General features: G+C 40.2%; 1 protein-coding gene across 1 annotated transcript; it reads left to right on the forward strand.

The window, feature by feature from the left end:
* Positions 1-996: 996 nt before the first annotated feature.
* Positions 997-17,956, forward strand: nek10 (NIMA-related kinase 10; the record flags this gene model as incomplete). The annotated part of the gene is made up of 32 exons (XM_080471315.1): positions 997-1,070; positions 1,182-1,239; positions 1,388-1,515; positions 3,109-3,204; positions 3,393-3,477; positions 3,593-3,634; positions 3,717-3,795; positions 3,879-3,946; positions 4,521-4,600; positions 4,678-4,764; positions 4,841-5,065; positions 6,498-6,637; positions 7,050-7,111; positions 7,248-7,319; positions 8,011-8,075; positions 8,238-8,340; positions 9,362-9,490; positions 9,601-9,738; positions 9,826-9,871; positions 10,525-10,646; positions 11,317-11,419; positions 11,513-11,588; positions 12,654-12,783; positions 12,855-12,925; positions 13,098-13,305; positions 13,382-13,469; positions 14,429-14,529; positions 14,798-14,908; positions 15,491-15,596; positions 16,188-16,231; positions 16,924-16,979; positions 17,851-17,956. 32 exons carry the CDS (start codon positions 997-999, stop codon positions 17,954-17,956), a joined length of 3,099 nt encoding a protein of 1,032 aa, XP_080327441.1.
* Positions 17,957-18,893: the final 937 nt, after the last annotated feature.

Genomic DNA, 18,893 nt, shown 5'->3' on the forward strand with positions numbered 1-18,893 from the left:
CACACACGCACACACGCACACACGCACACACACCCACACACACACGCACGCACGCACACACACACACACACACACACACACACACACACACACACACACACACACACACACACACACACACTAAAACAATATTTTAAGGAGTAAGACCTAAACTGAAAACACCACTCTGAAGAATGAAGAAAAGAAAAAGTTGATGACATGTTGTAACGTCTCTAAACACATTTAGAAATTAAAGAACTAAAATGTTCAGTGTCTTGTGAAACACGAGATAACAAGACAGACATAATTATTTATTTTATCCTCAGAATAGTCACAATATCTACATGTTTTTTTGCCCCGTTTCCCAGTGAAATCGAGACAGATTTATTTCTTGTGGAGTAGTCACAATATTTACTAATTTAATACAAAAAACCCCATCAGATTCTTAATCTAATCACAAACTAAATGATTTAACACGAAGAGTGCACAACACAACTAAATGGTTTGCTATTTCATATTATTCATTGTATGTAATTTTTGATATATAGTTTTAAAAAATTCTGTCAAATTGTTTGACAAACCTTAAAGTGTAAACTTGATTCGTGCGTCAGGGAAATTCCTCCGAATCAATAGAAGCGTCCGTGGTATCCGTAGCAACCACCACTTGTCAAAAAGCTCTCCTCTGATTGGCTAAATATGCGGAAATCGGAGTATTCTTCCTTCCTATTTGTTAACGTCAGGTTGTCTTGACTGTGGCGAGAATAAAAACTGTCGCTCGTATTTGCAACTGATATTATTCATTACGCCAATATTTGTGTTCAGCAGTTCAAACCAGCTGTCTTCATTTCGTCTGCAATGCACAGAGAAGGGTAAGAGTTGTTTTTTAGTGACTTCAAAGGCTTCTTTTAACCAGACTCTAATAGCTGACCTTCTCTGAAGCTAATTTATAACTTCGTTACTGTTGCGCTCTTCAACGGCTGACTATGTTCCACAGGGTCCTAATGGCAACAAAACCCAATGCTCAAAATGTCGGTTAAAAAAGTGAGAAGAGAAGAAAAAGTCCCTCTGAAAGCCACAGGAATCCACAGCAAGTAAGTAAAGCCATCTCGTCTTTAACTCTATTTCATGGCCTGTTGCACAAATTCACGTCCATCTACCCCAAAACGTTACAAAACAAGCCACCTGATACGCCTCTATTCCAGGGCATCTCATGATCTCAGGAGGCTCCAGTCGCTTCTTGCCAAAAGCAGCACCAGACAGGTGAGCAACAACAGATGATGCCACACTGAGGGAGAGTGTCTAGACACTGTGATAACACCCCCCCCCCCCCCCCCCCCCCCCACCCCAGCTCATACTTCTGCAGCTCTGTGTTTACATCGCAGTGTGAGACTTTCCTCCTGTGTTGCAGGAGGCTGCGTTGAGTCAGAATAATAAGGCATGCAGCGGTGGAGGCCGAAGACCCGTGCATCCTGCAAAAGACCGCAGCAGACACAGGCAGGATGAAGCCAATGAAGCCTCTGAGATGGAGAAATTTAGGTTATTTCTTATTATATATTTATATTCTATACTTATATACTTATATATGCTTTATCCTGTGCAGGGTTGCTTGGAGCCGATCCCAGCCTACTCTGGGCGAGGGCAGGATAGAGGGACAGACAACCACACGCACTCACATTCACACCTTGGGGCAATTTAGTGTCACCAATTAACCTCACATGTTTTTGGATTGTGGGTAGAAAGCCGGAGTACCTGGAGGAAACCCACGCACACATGGGGAGAACATGCAAAGTCCACACAGATAGGCCCCGGCCGGTATTTGAACCCAGATTTGCAAAGCTCAGAGCCTTTTCCAACTGATAAAGTCAAGTTGTATCATCTATCTAATATTAGCTCATGACCTCCTCCATGTTTCCAGCACTGTTACTTGTCTGGATTCACTATAGTCTTTTTTTTGTTCCTTACCTGGGGTATACGGTCCTGTCAGAGATCAAAAGGGGGGTGGAGTGCACAAGTATTTGCCCGCTCTGAGGTTGACAAAATTAGATTTGCACATGTGAACGAAAACTAGACACTTTCTAGAATCTAGAGCAGATGTGGGGACGCTGCTTCATGCTTATTTTGAAAGACTCCTGCTGTTTTACTGTGGTTTAAAGTAACTTTATTATCCAAAAATGGGCAATGTGGTTCACATCCAGCAGTAGCCCACACCACAAATAACTTAACAACACGAATTAAAACTGCACAGCATTAAAAAAATCAGATAGCAGAGCGACTAATGGACCTTTTGAATCTGTTCATTACATCTGAACCCTGATGGCAGCAGGAGGAATTAACCTCACGAGGATTGACTCAGTGACCAAAATTAACCGAGCCTTTTTTGTAATGATCTGTAAGATTATTGAGATGTTGTGCCAGCTCACCTTCACAATGCTTAACAGACATTTCTTTTTCTGTTTAACAGAAAGTCGCCCATGTTAGCAGGTTTACTAAAACAAGAATACATTTGTATAAATACAACGTCAGCATTAAAATGGCACAGCTTCCTCTAAAAGATCATGTGCTGATGTGCTTTCTGCAGACAGAGACTGGTCTGTCGCCAGCATTTGGCTTTATTTTAATTCTTGGCAAATAAAGTGATCTACAACATTTCTTAGAGGCAAACTGGCTCGCTTCTGGGGGGGAAAAAGGATTTTAATCTCTGTCTTATCATGATGAGATTATGAAATGCCTGCCAGGCCATTGTGATATTGTGGAATTGTCTTTTTTGTTTTTACTTTATACACTGACTATACAAGCTTATATACCAGCTTTTAGTCCAATACAATATATACTGGAACTTCAGGACCAAGTGTTAATTAAACATGATGTGATGTGTAAGTATTTAGTTGTACAAGCAGGTACTTTAAACATAATTAGTGAGGCTTTTTGAGATCTTAGAGTTGCCAAATCAGCAGGTTTATCTTCTTCGACGTGATAAACAGAAGTTAACTGATTGTTTATTGTGATAGGAGTGGCCAAACATTAATTTTGAGATTAGTATTTTCAGTAGTAAGAAAAAAAAAAAAGTCAGATATGTCTGTTGTTCCTGAACCTGATTATAGATATGATCTTTGTCTTTTGTTTTTTCAGTATAACATACAAAGATCAAAGATGCTTCAGCAGCCACCCACAGAAAAAAATATTTTTGGACATCCTCACATCATTGGTCAAGAACAGATTGTGCAGGTAAAAAAAAAAAAAATAAAATAAAAAAAAAAAAAAAATATATATATATATATATATATATATATATGTATATATACACATATATATAAATACTTAGCTACATATCTAATATCAACATTTCTTCATTTTGTGTATGCATGCCCAGGATTTTGTAGTTGTTGTCTTGATCATTGTCACTCGTTCAACAGTGAATGGATCGACCACGCACCATCTCAGTCGGTCCTCCAAGTGCTCGTCTGCCTCAGATTATTGATCAGAGATCCCCAATATCAGGTGCAAGTCAAAATCGAAGTCTTCGTTTAAATTGTTTCTCAAGCAATTTTATAAACAACTGTGCTTTACATTCAAAGACAATGTTTCCTCCCTCATTTTCATTTATTTTTCATAGAAAACCTTCCATCAGCTTCAAGGTGTCACTTTACTGGCACAGGTAAAGTTCCCGACGTGCTCAAAGAAGCTGGGGTTTGTGATTCAACTCGACACACCTGATGTCTGCTATTTTTCCTTTGCAGTATATGGAGTCTCTCACTGCCTCCTACACATCTTGTGGCGGCGATGGGTTTGTGATGCAAAAGCTCGTCACGATGACCTGTGAGCAAAGCGAAGGCAACTCTACTAAACAACGCTTATGATACGGGTTGTGCTCGTCTTAATCTTCACCGATTGTTCTACAGACATGTTTCAGAAGCTGTCTGCTGCTCCCGGTCAAAACGTCTGGGTCATCGAGAGCGGCGCTCACAGGGTACGTGATGAATTGGGGTCACGTTATCTGAGACTGTGTGATGTTTGGCCTCATAACACAAAACAGATCGGAAGTTATTTGTCTTGGTGCAGCGGAGGAATGAGCTGACAGCATATTGTCTGAGAAAAGAAACATGGACTACAAGAACATTTCTAAATATATGAGAGAGCAGAAATTCATTTACACTTTATACATCAAATAATCCGATTATATTTAATGAATATGATCAAGATTATAATAAATCTGGTTTCTGTAGTTTTTCAGTTGCCTATTTGTTATATGGTGTGTGTGTGTGTGTGTGTGTGTGTGTGTGTGCAGACACCACTTTGCCCAACGGAAATAGAGAGACTCTCTCTCTCTCTCTCTCTTTCTCTCTCTCTCTCTCTCTCTCTCTCTCTCAAATTTGGAGTCTGAGTCAAAGTACCTTCACAAAAGCCACATATACACGGGAAGAACATGAAAAACAAAGAAAGGCCTTCAATCCCTGACTCCAGCTGTGTAGTTTCTTGCTGTGACGAGGGAGCTGCTACACCACTGTGGAGCAAGAAAACAAATTCCATCTCTTCCTTTCTAGAGTCTGGCAAAGCTCCTCTCCACCACAGACAGCAGCGTACTGCTGGGAGCCCTGATGGCGCTCACCACTCTGGCTGACAGGTCAGTAAATAATTCACCTTAAGCAATAAATGGATAAATGATGTCATCTGAGATTTTTTTCGTTCTTTCGTTTGAAGCTCGGAGTGCAAGCGAGAGATTGGGGCGCTACCGATTGTGGACAGTCTCCTTGTAATCCTGCAGGAATATGACCTCCTGTCAAGAAGGTTAGGAAGCACTTATTTGGTGTGAATTCATCTTTCGAATTGTGAAAATGTTTTGAACGGCTTGTCGTTTCTTCAGGATGAGCGCCGAGCTGCTGAGGCTCCTGTCTCCGGTGCAGCGCGTGAGGAACCAGCTGAGGGAGCTGGAGGCCGTGCCGGTGCTGCTGAGCCTGCTGCACGGTCAGCACCTCAAGCTGCTGTGGAGCGTGGCCTGGGTCCTGGTCCAGCTCTGCCAGGATCCCGACACCAGGGCCGAGATCCGGAGCTGGGGAGGCCTGCTGCAGCTGCTGCGGCTGCTCGGCAGGTCAACGAGGCTGAGCCTGTTATTACGTGACGTAGCTGCAGGTTTTTAAAGAATGTTTCAAAAGCAAATGAACAGGATGGAAGATGAAAGCCCCACAGATGACACTAAAAAAAAATGCTGCTCAGTGTCTTAAGGTATAATGGTGTCCTGACGTCATGAGGGTGGTGTCAGTGCAGGACTTGTTGGACTACATATTTGTGTTATGAGGTACAAATTTTAAATCAACAGAAAGCAAAGAAACAAATTTTAACTGCAGATACTTTTTCACTATTATGGGTACTTTATTGATACTTTTTAACTATTACTGGTACTTTATTGATAATCAGATCTAATAGTGATCGACTGAAGCTCTATACAAACAGATTTGAATCTCCACAAACCTCATTGGTCTTTCCTGATCTTACACCTTCAAGCACAGATTTTAGAAAACATGACTGTTAACGTAGTACATGTCTCCTGACTGCTCTTCCTCCTCCCTGGTTTCAACCTAATGTACCACAGTTTCCAGTTTCGCCCTGCCCAGCCGGCATGGGTGTTACATTTGTGATCCGCATATTTGGTTTCGTGAAATCGGGTTTCTTTATATTCACTTTACGAATGTATGAGAAGGAACCCTGCAGATTTAGGTTTCTGGCTTCACTCACTCTGCCTCAGCATTGGTTTCCTGTGAGATTTGACCTGACGGTAATCAGCCTGACTTTGAGGTTTTATAATGAGACTGCTTTCCCTGTTTACGTGAAACGTCACTGGACAGTCAGTAACATCCATCTCTGTTATTCTCAGCCTCATTTTAAATGTAATGTCCGTTTGCTTGATAATCTGTCCTTGTGACAGAATTAGTAATAGAAAGGTGACTGAAAGCCATTCTCCATATACTGTGTATATTGACGCAAAAGCTGTATTTATCTACTTTCTGGCAGTTTTTAAATTTTTTAGGTATCACGATTGGTTTGGTGCTTTGTTTTTTTTTTTTAACCTTTATTCCACTAAACAAGTTGCTTGAGATTAAATTATCTCTTTTACAAGCAAGCACGACGGACAGAGACTCATGAGAAAAAATCTCAAAAAGAGAGAGAAAGTTTCAGAATCCTGTGGATGAGTAATGTTACGTCGTCTGGAGAGGGCTGGATGGAGCCGAGGAGGAGGTAACAGGAGATCCTGGACATTGAAAGAAAGACCACAACACACGTTAAACAACGACTAAAACAAACTTGATGAAGGTACAATACAATGAAAACATCTCCACACTCCACAATTGGAGTCTATAACATCAGTTTTTAAATCTTCAATGGTGATAAATTCATGTAGTTTAAGTGATTTTTTTCAAAAGTATCCATCCCTCAAACAGCTCAAGAGGGGTTGTAAGGCCAAAAAATAAGTGACAAAATGACAGTTACTTTCGCCGTTTATTAACTTTCCACATCTCTCGCAGTGACGGGCAGTACGTCTCGGACCGCTCGTCCATGGAGGCGCTCTCCAGCGCCAACGCAGCCGGTCGCATCCAGAAGGAGCACATGAGAGAGGAGCTGAGTCCGCAGGAGGAGGCGGACAACATGGCGGCTCTGCAGTCAGGTCTGGAGCAACACAGAGTCCTCCTTCAGTGGGAGAACGTTCACATCTGCTGGCCACCGCAGGAGTTTTATCAGGAGCTGAAAACGTAAACAGTTGTTTCCTGAAGTGAGAGCATGAAAGCCACCGAGACTGAACTAACTGGATCTATAATTTTAGAGGAAACTGTTGTACATTTCCTGTTTCTGGAGGTCCACAGACACAGAGTCTTGGCCTAACAAATGTGTACATGATTTGATGCTCCTTAAAGAATCAACTGGGAAAATGAACTTTACATTTTGATGTCAGCACGATTTCCACTGTTGCTGGCTCTTGTTTGAGACACTTGTGAATACTCAGAGTTCTACCTGACTGAGGGATTGCATGTATAGGTTCCTAAATTGAGTAAATATCCCCTGTAATCCTTTCTTTCCAGCCTGCTGCACAGCTCTGACCGAGATGAGTCTGGATGACACATCTGCTCACCACATCGTGCAGGTAAACAAAGATTCTCGCTTGAAGAGCAATGCAGAAAAACAAGAATTACAATGGGAAGCTCCACCCTGAAAACCAAACCACCGCTTGTGCAACACATGATCCTCTGCACCAGTTCATTTTGAAATTGTTTCCTCAGGAAAATGGTGTCTTTATAATCGCAAAGTTGATTTTGCCGCCCAGCTCTGGACCAAAGGCCACTTTTTTGCAGGTATATTGTCATTTTAATTAATTAATTAATTTGACAGGCTGGTGACTCAACAGAAAGAAAAAAGAACATTAAATAAGCCAGTTGTCTTGAAATTGACAATCTAAACCAAAACTTTAGTAATATACAAATTAATACACAAACATGAATAAGAATACGTATGCTTACGCAACATCAACACAAATATGAATCATTATTCTTTTAACTATCATATTAGTTAAAAAAAAATATATAAACTACATAAGAAAATGTAAGATAAAGTGTTTTTAACACATATTTTGTTTGATGCAAACATCATTCTTGACAATACACACACCATTAGAAAGTCTGTTTTCATTATAATATAGAAATATTTGTCAGCTGTTTGACATTGGCAGGGAAATTCTTTTAATATTTTTTAACGGCATGACTCACTCAGGTATACGGCTCATCCCACAAATGCCTCTTCACTACAAATGTGACTTAATTTACAAAAGAAATGAACAGTCTTTCCAACATTTTAAGATTTATTACTGATAAACATTGTCAATGCAACAGAATAATAAAAGAAACACAAATTTCCTCACTTCTGTGCACGATTTACATCAAAACAAAATAAGCTTTGTTCAAGTCACATGGCTTTTTGTGTGTGTTAGTGTAACATTATAACGGCATAATGAAGCATTTCTGTGTTCATTTGTTTGCATACGGACAGTGTTATGCTTTCCGGGCCCTTCGTTTTCTCTTCAGTTTGGAAAGAAACAGACATCTGTTTAAGAGGTGATTTTAAAACACACACACACACAGAAAAAATGTTCACCCATAAATGTTGTCATGCAAAAGTCCATTTAAATCAGATTATGTTGGAAATCTACAACAGTTTAAAAAAACAACTCATTAAATGTTTTCCTCTGCTGTTTTGTGTTCTCTTATCCATTTCAGGCTTTTTCCCACAGACCTCTTTGAGCTGTTTATTGATGTTGGACATTATGTGCGGGACCTCTCAGCCTACGAGGCTCTGCAAAGCAAAGTTTCACTGTACACCGTAAGTCTGTTTCTGAATAGTTGGATTTGTTTTGCCCTCTATTTCTGGGCAGTGAAATAAAGATATATTCACGGATACATTATAATAGAGTCCACAAAACATGTATACACAAATTTCACGATGAAGAACATTTCACTAAAAGGTGCTCCAATATCACGCAGTACAAATAAACACAGCAAACCCCTCAGGAGAGCAGCGGAAATCTTACTTGAGCACATGACTAATGATACAATTGAATTTGTTCATTAGTGTTTCTGTGGTTCTCTAGTTTCCTTCCACGGTACAAAAACATGCATGATGGAGTCTTTCTAGATTGACTTATATTAAATTAGGCCACCACCAGGGGGCAGATTTTAAAAGTTTAGCTCATCCCACAAGCAGGGGCATCAAACTCGTTTTCGTTCAGGGGCCACATACAGCTGAGCTTCATCTTCAGTGGGTCGAACCTGTAAAATAGTGACCTTAAAATGTAAAGTTTTTCTTTGCTGTGGCGCTGCGTATACCTGATTAAAATGTAAATATCTAGTAACTGCAGAAAATTACTAGAATCTCAGCATAAAGCTAATAGCTTCTGTCCCACAAAAACCTTCTCCTATTGCTGCTGCATTATCCATGTTTGCATGTCGGGTCTCAGTGCTGTGTTTTATCCCCTACTCTTCAGAAATTTGTTTTGAAAATCAATGTTTTCTTTGAAATTTTAACAATTTGCTTGGTGATTGTCGGGCTGGATTGGAGCTTCCTATGGGGATTATGTTTGATATCTCTGGTCTAAAGCTTCGATACATTAAAAAAACAAACTTGGAAGAACATTACTGATGGCTCACAGTATTTAAACATTAAAGCACCAAGATAGTTTAGAAGTTTTTGTGTTCTTGATGTAGTCTTATCTTCCAGAGAAGATAAGATGGAGTTTTTAAATGTCACAGTCAAAGATTCCACAAGCTTTTTCTTAATATTCAAAGTAAAACCAGTTTTATTTTGCGACTAAAAGGCAGTTTTCACTTGTTTCTCCTCAATGCAGGAGGAGGATTTGGCCAGTCTGAGAGAAAGCATCGAGGCTGTGGATCAGAACCGACCTCCTCTCAAAGTGATCAATGGTTACTCTATACTGGACCATCTGGGCACCGGGGCCTTTGGAATTGTCTTCAAGGTCAATATTCAAAAATAGACAGATTCTGCTTTTACTATTGTTGTTTTTTGTTTTTTTTTCATTCTTCAGGTTGCCGTCAGCAGTCATTTTGAATAAACCCTTTGTGGCAGGTCCAGAAGCAGAGTGGCCAGAACCTCCTGGCCCTGAAGGAGGTGAACCTGCACAATCCGGCTTTTGGCAAAGACAAGCGGTCCCGAGACAGCAACGTGGAGAAAATCATCTCCGAGCTCACGATCATCAAAGAACAGGCAACAAACTCAACTCGAACACAACGAAGCTCCAATACATGGTCAATGATTACTTTGTGTGTTGATTGTGTTGCTCCTCCTGTTTAGATGATGCACCCGAATATCGTTAAATACTACAAGACATTTCTGGAAGGTGAGTGTTATTGTTTTCTCATCAAGGCTGCTCGAAAACAGACAACTCCTACACTTTAATGTATGTAAGTACAGATTGCAGTGTGAAAATAGACTGAATTTATGCTGTGAAACATCCTGAAGTACAAAAAAGTTTAACGTGATTAATTACACGATGCCTTTTTAAGGCATCTTGAGCCTATTTTCTTTTGGTTGGACAAGTCACATGAATATAACTATAGTGATTTTAATACTTATGTCAGCAACTTAATGATTAGCAATGACAAATCAAGATTTAGTTTATATTACAGATTACAGGTAACAAACTGGCTGGATCTGTAGATGAGTATGAAATGTATCGTAGAATTGGAAACAGGAATCAATTAAACTTGATTCCTCTTAAGCTGATCAACCTGTTTCTGTTACTGTGACTCTGAATCATCCACATGGAGGTTAAAACAAGGAACGAGACAATTTTAAGAAGGTAAAGTGGGGAAAAAAAGTACAGATATTCGTCTTCAAGCAAATGGAGGAAAAGTAAAAAGTCCTCAGAAATACAAATACTGTCGTGCAGGAACCTGAAGAATGTGCTTAAGCACGACAGCAAATTACAAAAACATTGCTACTTGCCATCTCAACATGATTTTATCTTAATTTTTTTCTCCTCTGTTTTAGGTGACAAGCTGTACATCGTGATGGAGCTGATCGAAGGAGTCCCACTGGCTGACTACTTTAACTCTCTGAAGGAGAAGCAGCAGCAGTTCACTGAAGACAGAATTTGGAATATATTCATGCAGGTGAAAACCTTCAGGAAATAAACCTATATTTGATAAATCACTGGTTTTCACATTAATGTGCATTTCTCCTAGCGAGACAGTAAGACACACTCACATAGTCCCACTTCTGGTAAATTAGATGTTTTTGGACCGTGGAAGGAAACTGGAGTGTCCAGTTTTATTTTAAGACATAACTTTAAGTCACACTCTTTATAGTAACCGATACCTGGCTGATGTTGAGTGTAAGACAGGGAGCTTTCCCGACCCTCCGTATAACAGAGCAAGTATCGGGAGAGCAGCGGTCGCCAGCTGTGTTTATTGTAACAATAAACTCGCAGCTCCAGCGTGGATGGTTCCCACCAAGTTGAGACAGCTGCAACACCTCAGCCTGCCACCCGCTTTCACCCTGCAGAAACTCAAACTGCATAAAAATGTGAAATATTTAGAGGAGGGGGGGGGGAGCAAAAATCTGAAGCAAACGTCATGGCCGGGTGGCTGAGATGTCCAGACGGCGCCTCTCAAAGCAGCAGATGTAAAGTAAATCTGCTCACGTGTTCTAAAAATAAATAGAAACGCTTGCACTCTGATTGTTCTTTAAAGGTTTCTGATGATTTCTTGTGAGTGTGTGAGATTTATCCAAGTGGAAATTCCCTTCAACACGCTGTGACATTGCTTCTTCCTGTGCCCTCAGATGTGTTTGGCGTTGCGGTACCTCCATAAGGAGAAGAGGATCGTCCACCGCGACCTCTCACCGAATAACATCATGCTGGGGGAAAAAGACAAAGTCACCATCAGTGCGTCTGTGTTGACTCCACATCTCGGTTCGGGCCCACAGTTTCTGCTCTTGTAAAAGTTCACCGTGTGTTTTCTACCTCCTCTGTCTGCAGCTGACTTCGGCCTGGCGAAGCAGAAACAAGAGAACAGCAAGTTGACATCAGTGGTCGGCACCATTCTTTACTCCTGGTGAGGAAGTTTTGTTGTAACGGCTGATTCTCTGATGAACAAAGGAGCAGATAGAGGGAGGAAAATAAACACAATGCAAGATTATTTCTAGAGCGCCATTCAGGCACAAGGCAATTCACAAAGGTTTACAAGGAAATATATTAAAACAAGCCAATTAAGAAATAAAATGTTTTTGTTGCTGTGCTTTAATAGGTACTGTGCTGCACTTTACCTTATCCTAATGAAGAGGAAAAGATGAGTTTAGTGTTAATTGTGTGTGTTTCACTCTCAGTGTGAGAGCTGACAGCTCTGCTTCACTTTGATTTCCAAATACATTTATTTATTTATTTATTTATTTATGTATTTTTTTTTATAATGTTTTTCCAATTTGCCTGCTTTAATCACTTTGCAGGGGAGATAATGTGTATCCCTCCCTGGTGAAAATAATAATTAATCAAAATGGGAATGCGTACACCTGATGGAAAGGAGTCTTAACCATCAAACTGCAGATTGCATGAATCAACCATGCAAATAACAGGATTTATTTATGTCTTTTAAAAGGATTTGTGTTCAAATCTTCATACGTGAAGCTTTTTTTTTTTAAATCACACATTCTCACCATCAAGACAAAACAAAAAGGCTCCACCTTTGTGTCTCATGTTATTGTATGAATATGAGATGCTCAGGAGAACTTTGAGATCTGCAAGTTTCTCTTTCCACAAAACTCAGCCAAAGTCTGAATTGAAAAAGTCGAGTAAAAATGTTACTTTTATTTTATCAAGATGAAACTGGTCAAACTGGAGGGCTGGGGTCCTATAAACCTGAATACACAACTATAACCGAGAGAGTATCTATGGCCCTGCTACAAGAGTATATTTACACTTTCATATCTTGAGTCCAAAGACTCTTTATTTCATGCTTTTTTCTGCCTTATAGTCCACAACCAAATCCACAAAATGTCCAGTAACAGTGTCCCGCCTACCAAGTTATTATAAAGCAATATATTGCGAGGAGATAACAGAAAGCTGTTGCCATGTGATTTATCATAAAGATCTTGTTCGCCTCCATGTCTATCTGTGTTTTCAGTCCAGAGATGGTGAAAAACGAGCCGTACGGGGAGAAAGCAGACGTCTGGGCTCTGGGCTGCATCCTCTACCAGATGGCCACTTTGGAGCCTCCGTTCTACAGCAGCAACATGCTGTCACTGGCCAGCAAGGTGTAGAGAAAAGACTTTAAATGTCTTTATTTTTCTCTTCTTGATCCTGTCTTCTCTTTCTGTGGCGGCAGATTGTGGAAGCCGTCTACGAGCCCGTTGAAGAGGGAACCTTCTCAGAGAGAGTGACGGACATGATCAGATGGTGAGATTTTAAACAAGACTGTGGCACTCGGAAAGCTCGAATTAATATGAAAAAGAGAATCCCACAAAGATAAAGTGCATGATTTTTTTTTTTAGAATGCTACTAAAATAACATGATAACTTATTAGAATGCAGGAAAAATAAAAGTAATTTCCTCTGTGACGTCCTCCCAGGTGCTTGAGCCCAGACGTGGAGCAGCGGCCGGACATCGTGGCGGTGACCTCCAGGATCTCCGACCTCATGATGAGGCTGATGGACGGACTCTACACTTCCCAGAATGCGCTGGAGAAACGAGCCGAGAGGGACAGAAAGCGCGCGCAGAAGTATTTCCTCGAAAGGCACAGAGCCAGGCCGGACTCTCTCCACTCAAGCGCGTCGCAGGTAAACCCAGAACGACGCGAGTGTTGTGGACTTTTTGGGGGAAATATGGAACAGAAACGCTTTGCACATCTTGCAGGATGAACCTGGAACGACAACGGACTCTCCGGCGCCGCACTTTTCTACGGCCTGCTGTTCAACCTGCGGAGAGCAGAGAATCAGTCACGGTGATTCTGTGATGAGAATTTATTTCAAAATAACATTAGAAAATCATAACATGTTGCAATCATTATTATTATTTTTTATTTAGATGATGTTTTGGATGAAGAAGTGGAAACATGTGATCTCCCAAACCCCTCTGCCTCTGAAGGAAGAAACTCTAGTGAGTTCAGTTAAAGCCGTTTGAATCGGAGAAATATAACTTTCTAAGGTTTCGTCAGAACTAGTTAGGCTTAATCTATATGATATCTTCTAAAACTTGACTTTACTGTGTCCTTGTACTGTTTCTGTACTGTGGACTTCCTCTCTAACTTTAGCTTTACTTGGCTTTCCTTTTCTTCTTTGACTTATGTGAAGACTTAATTTCCCGTGCCTGCGCTGCACCTGATCGTATTTCAACTGGGTAAGTTGCACATTTCAACATTTGTGATGTGCAGCATCAAAAATGAATTGTGGCAGCAGTCCAGACCTCTAAATATAATGGTAAAAAGTATTTTGTTGGAAGAACCCATGAAACGACGTGCAAGTGATTTGTAATTCCTGCCTTTTCACATAGTATCTCTCGTAAACATGTGAGAAATTTAAGGGGTTTGAACATTGAATAACAATCTTCAGTAGCCTGTCACACCTAATATTCATTCATATTCAACACATGAAGGGTGAAGTATCAAGATACAAACCCATAGACACGATACATAATCTGTCTAAATGTATTATTCGTTTCACAGGCTCTTTAAATAAAAATGTTTGTTGGTAAACAATCATGTGAAAACAAACCGACTGATCTTCCTTTTCCATTTATACTCTCCCTCAGTCGGGATTGTCCTTCTGCGAAGATTAAATCAAGACCAGGTACCTCGGAAAGAGCAACACAGCAAGCACACAATGCAGAAAATTCTCACATACAATGTCTGTGTCCCTGTTTACGAGCCCTCCTCTCTCTCTCTCTCTCTCTCTCTCTCTTCAGTTTCAGCGGGGATCTTTGTCTCGGAGAAGAAGCTTCGACAGATTGACGATCCCGTCCAGCGGCTCCTCGTGCAGCTGCACAAAATCATCTACATCACTCAAGTACAGTCGCGCGGCAGTCGCATGTTCAATCTCATCAGTGGAGATCAGCGCTGCAATCACAGATAATCCACATTCTATTTTAACTGCACTGATGTTTGCTGATTTCATTGCATGGTGGCCCGTTTCTTTTTTTTTTATATAATTGTGCAAAGTCAAACCAGATGAAGGTTTCATCCGCAGCGGGAAATTCAGCCACCATAAAAACAGTTGTCATGTACATAGTGCCAAATGCGATGCTTCTTTAACTTTAACTTTTATGTTCCTCCAGCTTCCTCCAGACCCGCACCACAGCGTGAAACGACGCCTCATTGAAAGGTTTAAAAAGTCCCTTTTCCACTTTGGCAGTGATCCATACAACCTGAAAGTGGAGCTCAGCAAGGTTTGTAACCGTCAAGACTCAGAAGTGTAACCAGTGTGACGAAGACGAGGGTCAGTGTGTGTACCAGACATATGGATGCACTGCGTTTGCTCATTGTGGTTTGACAAGTTATAATCATCTCCCGAAGCCTGAAGGGAAGAACTGATTTGATTCACAATATAGATCTCTGTAACTTGTTATCGAATTAAGAAAGAAAGCGCAGTGATAGTTTTCAAAACAGCGACTGAATGAGACAGTATTAATCCTCAACTGTGGTCTGTAGAGTTACAGGAATGTTTTTTTTTTTTTTTTTTTTACGCCAAAATGATGAAAAGTAAGTAAATTAACAAAAGAAAGATTTGAATTTCTTGAAGTATCTTCACTGTGTTTTTGCTCATAGTTTTTAATTAAACTTAAAGATGCGTTATCTTGATGGGTCTCAATGGCATTTGCTGTATGTTTGGTGGGTATTTGTTTTCTTTTGCAGAATAAATTTGAAACCTTCCTGATTGTATTAATAATAAGTAGCATGTTTATCCCACAAGTACCTGAAAGTTTTCCTCCTTCTCCTCCTCCTCCTCCTCCTCCTCCTCCTCCTCCCAGCTTCTGCAGGCCTCTCCTGAGCTGATGGAGTTAAATTCGACCAGCTCAGACTGGTGGCTTCTGGTCCAACACTCTATAGGAGACCCTCGTACCGCCGACAGCACAGGTAAATTAATCACAGACCAAACGTCAGGGAGTAAATATGATATTAAGATCTCACCAACAGTTAAGGTGTCATATTATCCAGCTTTTCAATAATTTCACATGGTCTCGTTGGTCTAAAAAAATGTTGTATTTAAAGTTTATTTCCCCAAATCCAGCTTTTCCTTGATTTCCATCCATTTGAATATTGGATCATAGGAGCTTCATTCAGAATCTGCTGTGTCTGTGTGAGCTGGACTGGCTCCGCCCACACATGCCCATCTTGGGAAGAGGAGGATGTACTTCCTCTCGTGGTGCCATGTGCCAGAGCAGAGCTGCGAAATTGTGGGAGGGTCAAAGGGAGGAGCCTACCTTGATTGGGATTGGCTAAACCCCCGATGACACTATATAGGGTTTGATTTCTGATTGGCTGGTTGGAGCAACACACTTTTTAAAAACTGAAACAAGCCATGGAGAGAGAGGACAGACTGTCTTCATTCCTGTTATGGGGATGATTGTTACTGTTGGAAAACTTTTAGAAAGTGAATTTTGCACAATATGAGCCCTTTTAATGTTGCATTCATTCAGTCAATCACCTTTGTTTTTCCTTTGACAGTTGATGGGAATCTCAACGATGGAATGACATATCAACAAATGCAGGTTGGTTTAAGAAAGAACACAGAAAACTAACCGATACCCATTATTAGTTTCCGAATCAGTGCATCCCTACAAAAAACAGTTATAAATTTTTTTGTTTTATAAATTTGTTTAGCGATTTCTCAGTTAATGGTTTGAAATGTCTACAAAGAGCCGGTCAGCTGAGGTTGGCTCGGACTGGTGGCAGTTGGAAACAGTTTGTTTCTGCCTCCTGCAGAGAAACAGTCTGGCACAAACAGTAACTCCCCTGCAACGCTTCAACCGGCTATTTCTGTACCTTCGCTTTGTTAGTGGACTCAATAAGCTGTTAGAGATGCTGATGAGTAGATTTATAATTAAAATTGTTGAATAGAACCGTCTTTTCTCTTCTGGTTCCAGTATTTAAGCTGAACTATGCAGATTGTTGGTTGTAGCTTATTCTGATCTTAATGGATTATGGGATTATATATATATATATATATATATATATATATATATATATATATATATATATATATATATATATATATATATATACATATAAAGTTTTTCATTATATCAATCGCCTAAAATTAAGATTTTTAAACGCCTCGTCTTAATGCATTTTCTTTATTTCTTTGAAAAGGACTGATGCCATATAAATACATTTCCCTTGCCTTGGATCGAATTTATCAGTTTTGAATTGAATTATTAAATTTTCGCTTACATGTTTGCAGGCGATCATCGAGGAGATGCTGCAGGATAACAACTACTACGGAGGAAATCCCAGCAGGTGAGGGCGGAAATGGTTTAATCCATGAGAGAGTTTTCAGATGATAGAAAATCATAGAAAAGCAGAAATATACTGTATTCTAATATTGGAAAATATGTTTGACTAATGCTACGACAGGATTGTCCTGTGAAGTCAGTTTAATTATTTCTCACTACAATTCACAAATGTTACTTTATATTTGAATTTGTCTGAGTAAAAAAGAGGGCGGAGCTTCCAGGGGGGTTGCAAATATGATTCCAACAAGATTAATATGCAAACTGTTATGGGGATGACAAACGATGCAAATTGAATCTTTTGAGGACACATCTATGTATTAACTGTAAAAAAAAAAAAAAGGAAAAAAATACATCATTACATCCACTCGTCTGATTTCTGGAGTTATCACATATATTATAATGTTCATGTAAACAGCATGATTTTTATGATTTAATCACTTAATTTAAGTTTTCTGACGATGAGAAATCACATTAACACGCGTTGGTTTTGGTTTATGTGACACACGATAGGAATAAAAATGTAATTAAATCCGGAAGACTTTTGGCTTTTTAATTTTAGGTTTCCTGACAAAGGAAATGACCAGAAGAAGAAGAAATAGCTTTCATCATCATCACCATCACCGCACAGAAGCAAGAAACTGGAGAGAACAAATTCCCACCCGTCTGTGATGGCATTGGATTATTTGCGATATTTAATTACCTAATGCACAAGTTTCATCTCCCCAACGCTGAAGTCACAACACCTCCTCAGGTGTTGCTTTTCTAGACGAACATGAAGTGACGGTGTGAATCCCCAACGTTCATTTATCGCCTGCGTGCACACAGCGAAGGCTGGAAAATGTCCTCATGAGAACTTTTGTGTCGTATCAAAGCAGGGCGCCGTATCGTCTGGAAACGGAAACCACACGTGCAGAAAAAGACTCAACCACAAGATTTGTGTGCAGCACTTCAACCTCTCAGGAGGAAGACTCAACAGCTTGACTGTTTGGCAAAACTTTCTCTCCAATCTCCCGTCGCACAACAATTCAGCAGGATTGATAACCAGCTGACACGTTTTTCAGTTTTTGAGCGCTGCATTAACATATGCTGAACTTTAAATCCAGATAAAATCTCTTAAACATGCTTTGTGTGTGTGATTCACAGACCCCTTGCAGTCAAAATAAGCTGTCCTGTGCACTTTAATATAGAGAAGCAATACAATAAAGTTTATTCTATGAGTCAGGCGGTGTCTTCTTTTGGCAACCTGTGCGAAACGTCTATTTTGAAGAGTGGGAGTGGAGTAATCGAAGACGTAGTCCTCTCATTCACTTGTGCACAAGAATCAGTATTGCACTGTCGACACTCCCATTTACAAGTCCCTGCTCATTTCCTTTCATACTTAAAGCACAATTTATCTGACATCTTTACAAGTTTGCATTGTACCTATAGGACCACATGGTGATGTAGTGGTTCACCCTCTTGCTCCATAATGAGAAAATCCATGTTTTTCTCTTCTTTTTTTTCCCCCTGTGCATGCATGGGCTTTGGTTTCCTCCTTAAGGTCCAAAAACATGTGTTTGAGATTAATTGGTGACCTGTCCAGAGTTTAATTTAGTGAGCTGGGATCATCTTTAGCTAAACAACAACAGCCCTGAACTGGGTAAAATGGTATAGTCTGTCTCAAGGTTGTCTTTTCGGTAGACTTTACACCAGGGGTCTCCAACCTCAGCATACCTGAATCTAATGATGATGTCATCACCAAGGTTGTGAAAAAGCCCAATAACGAGGCCCTCATTGCAGTCAGGTGTGTTGCAACTGGGAGAGAGCTAAAACATGCAGGACAGGGGCCTTAAAGGACCGGAGTTGGAGACCCCTGCTTTACACCATTCCATGCACATAAATAACAACAGAAAACACAATTTGAAGACATTTGTCCTGT

The sequence above is a fragment of the Lipophrys pholis genome, assembly GCF_963383615.2.
Source record: "Lipophrys pholis genome assembly, chromosome: 9".
Lineage (NCBI taxonomy): Eukaryota > Metazoa > Chordata > Actinopteri > Blenniiformes > Blenniidae > Lipophrys > Lipophrys pholis.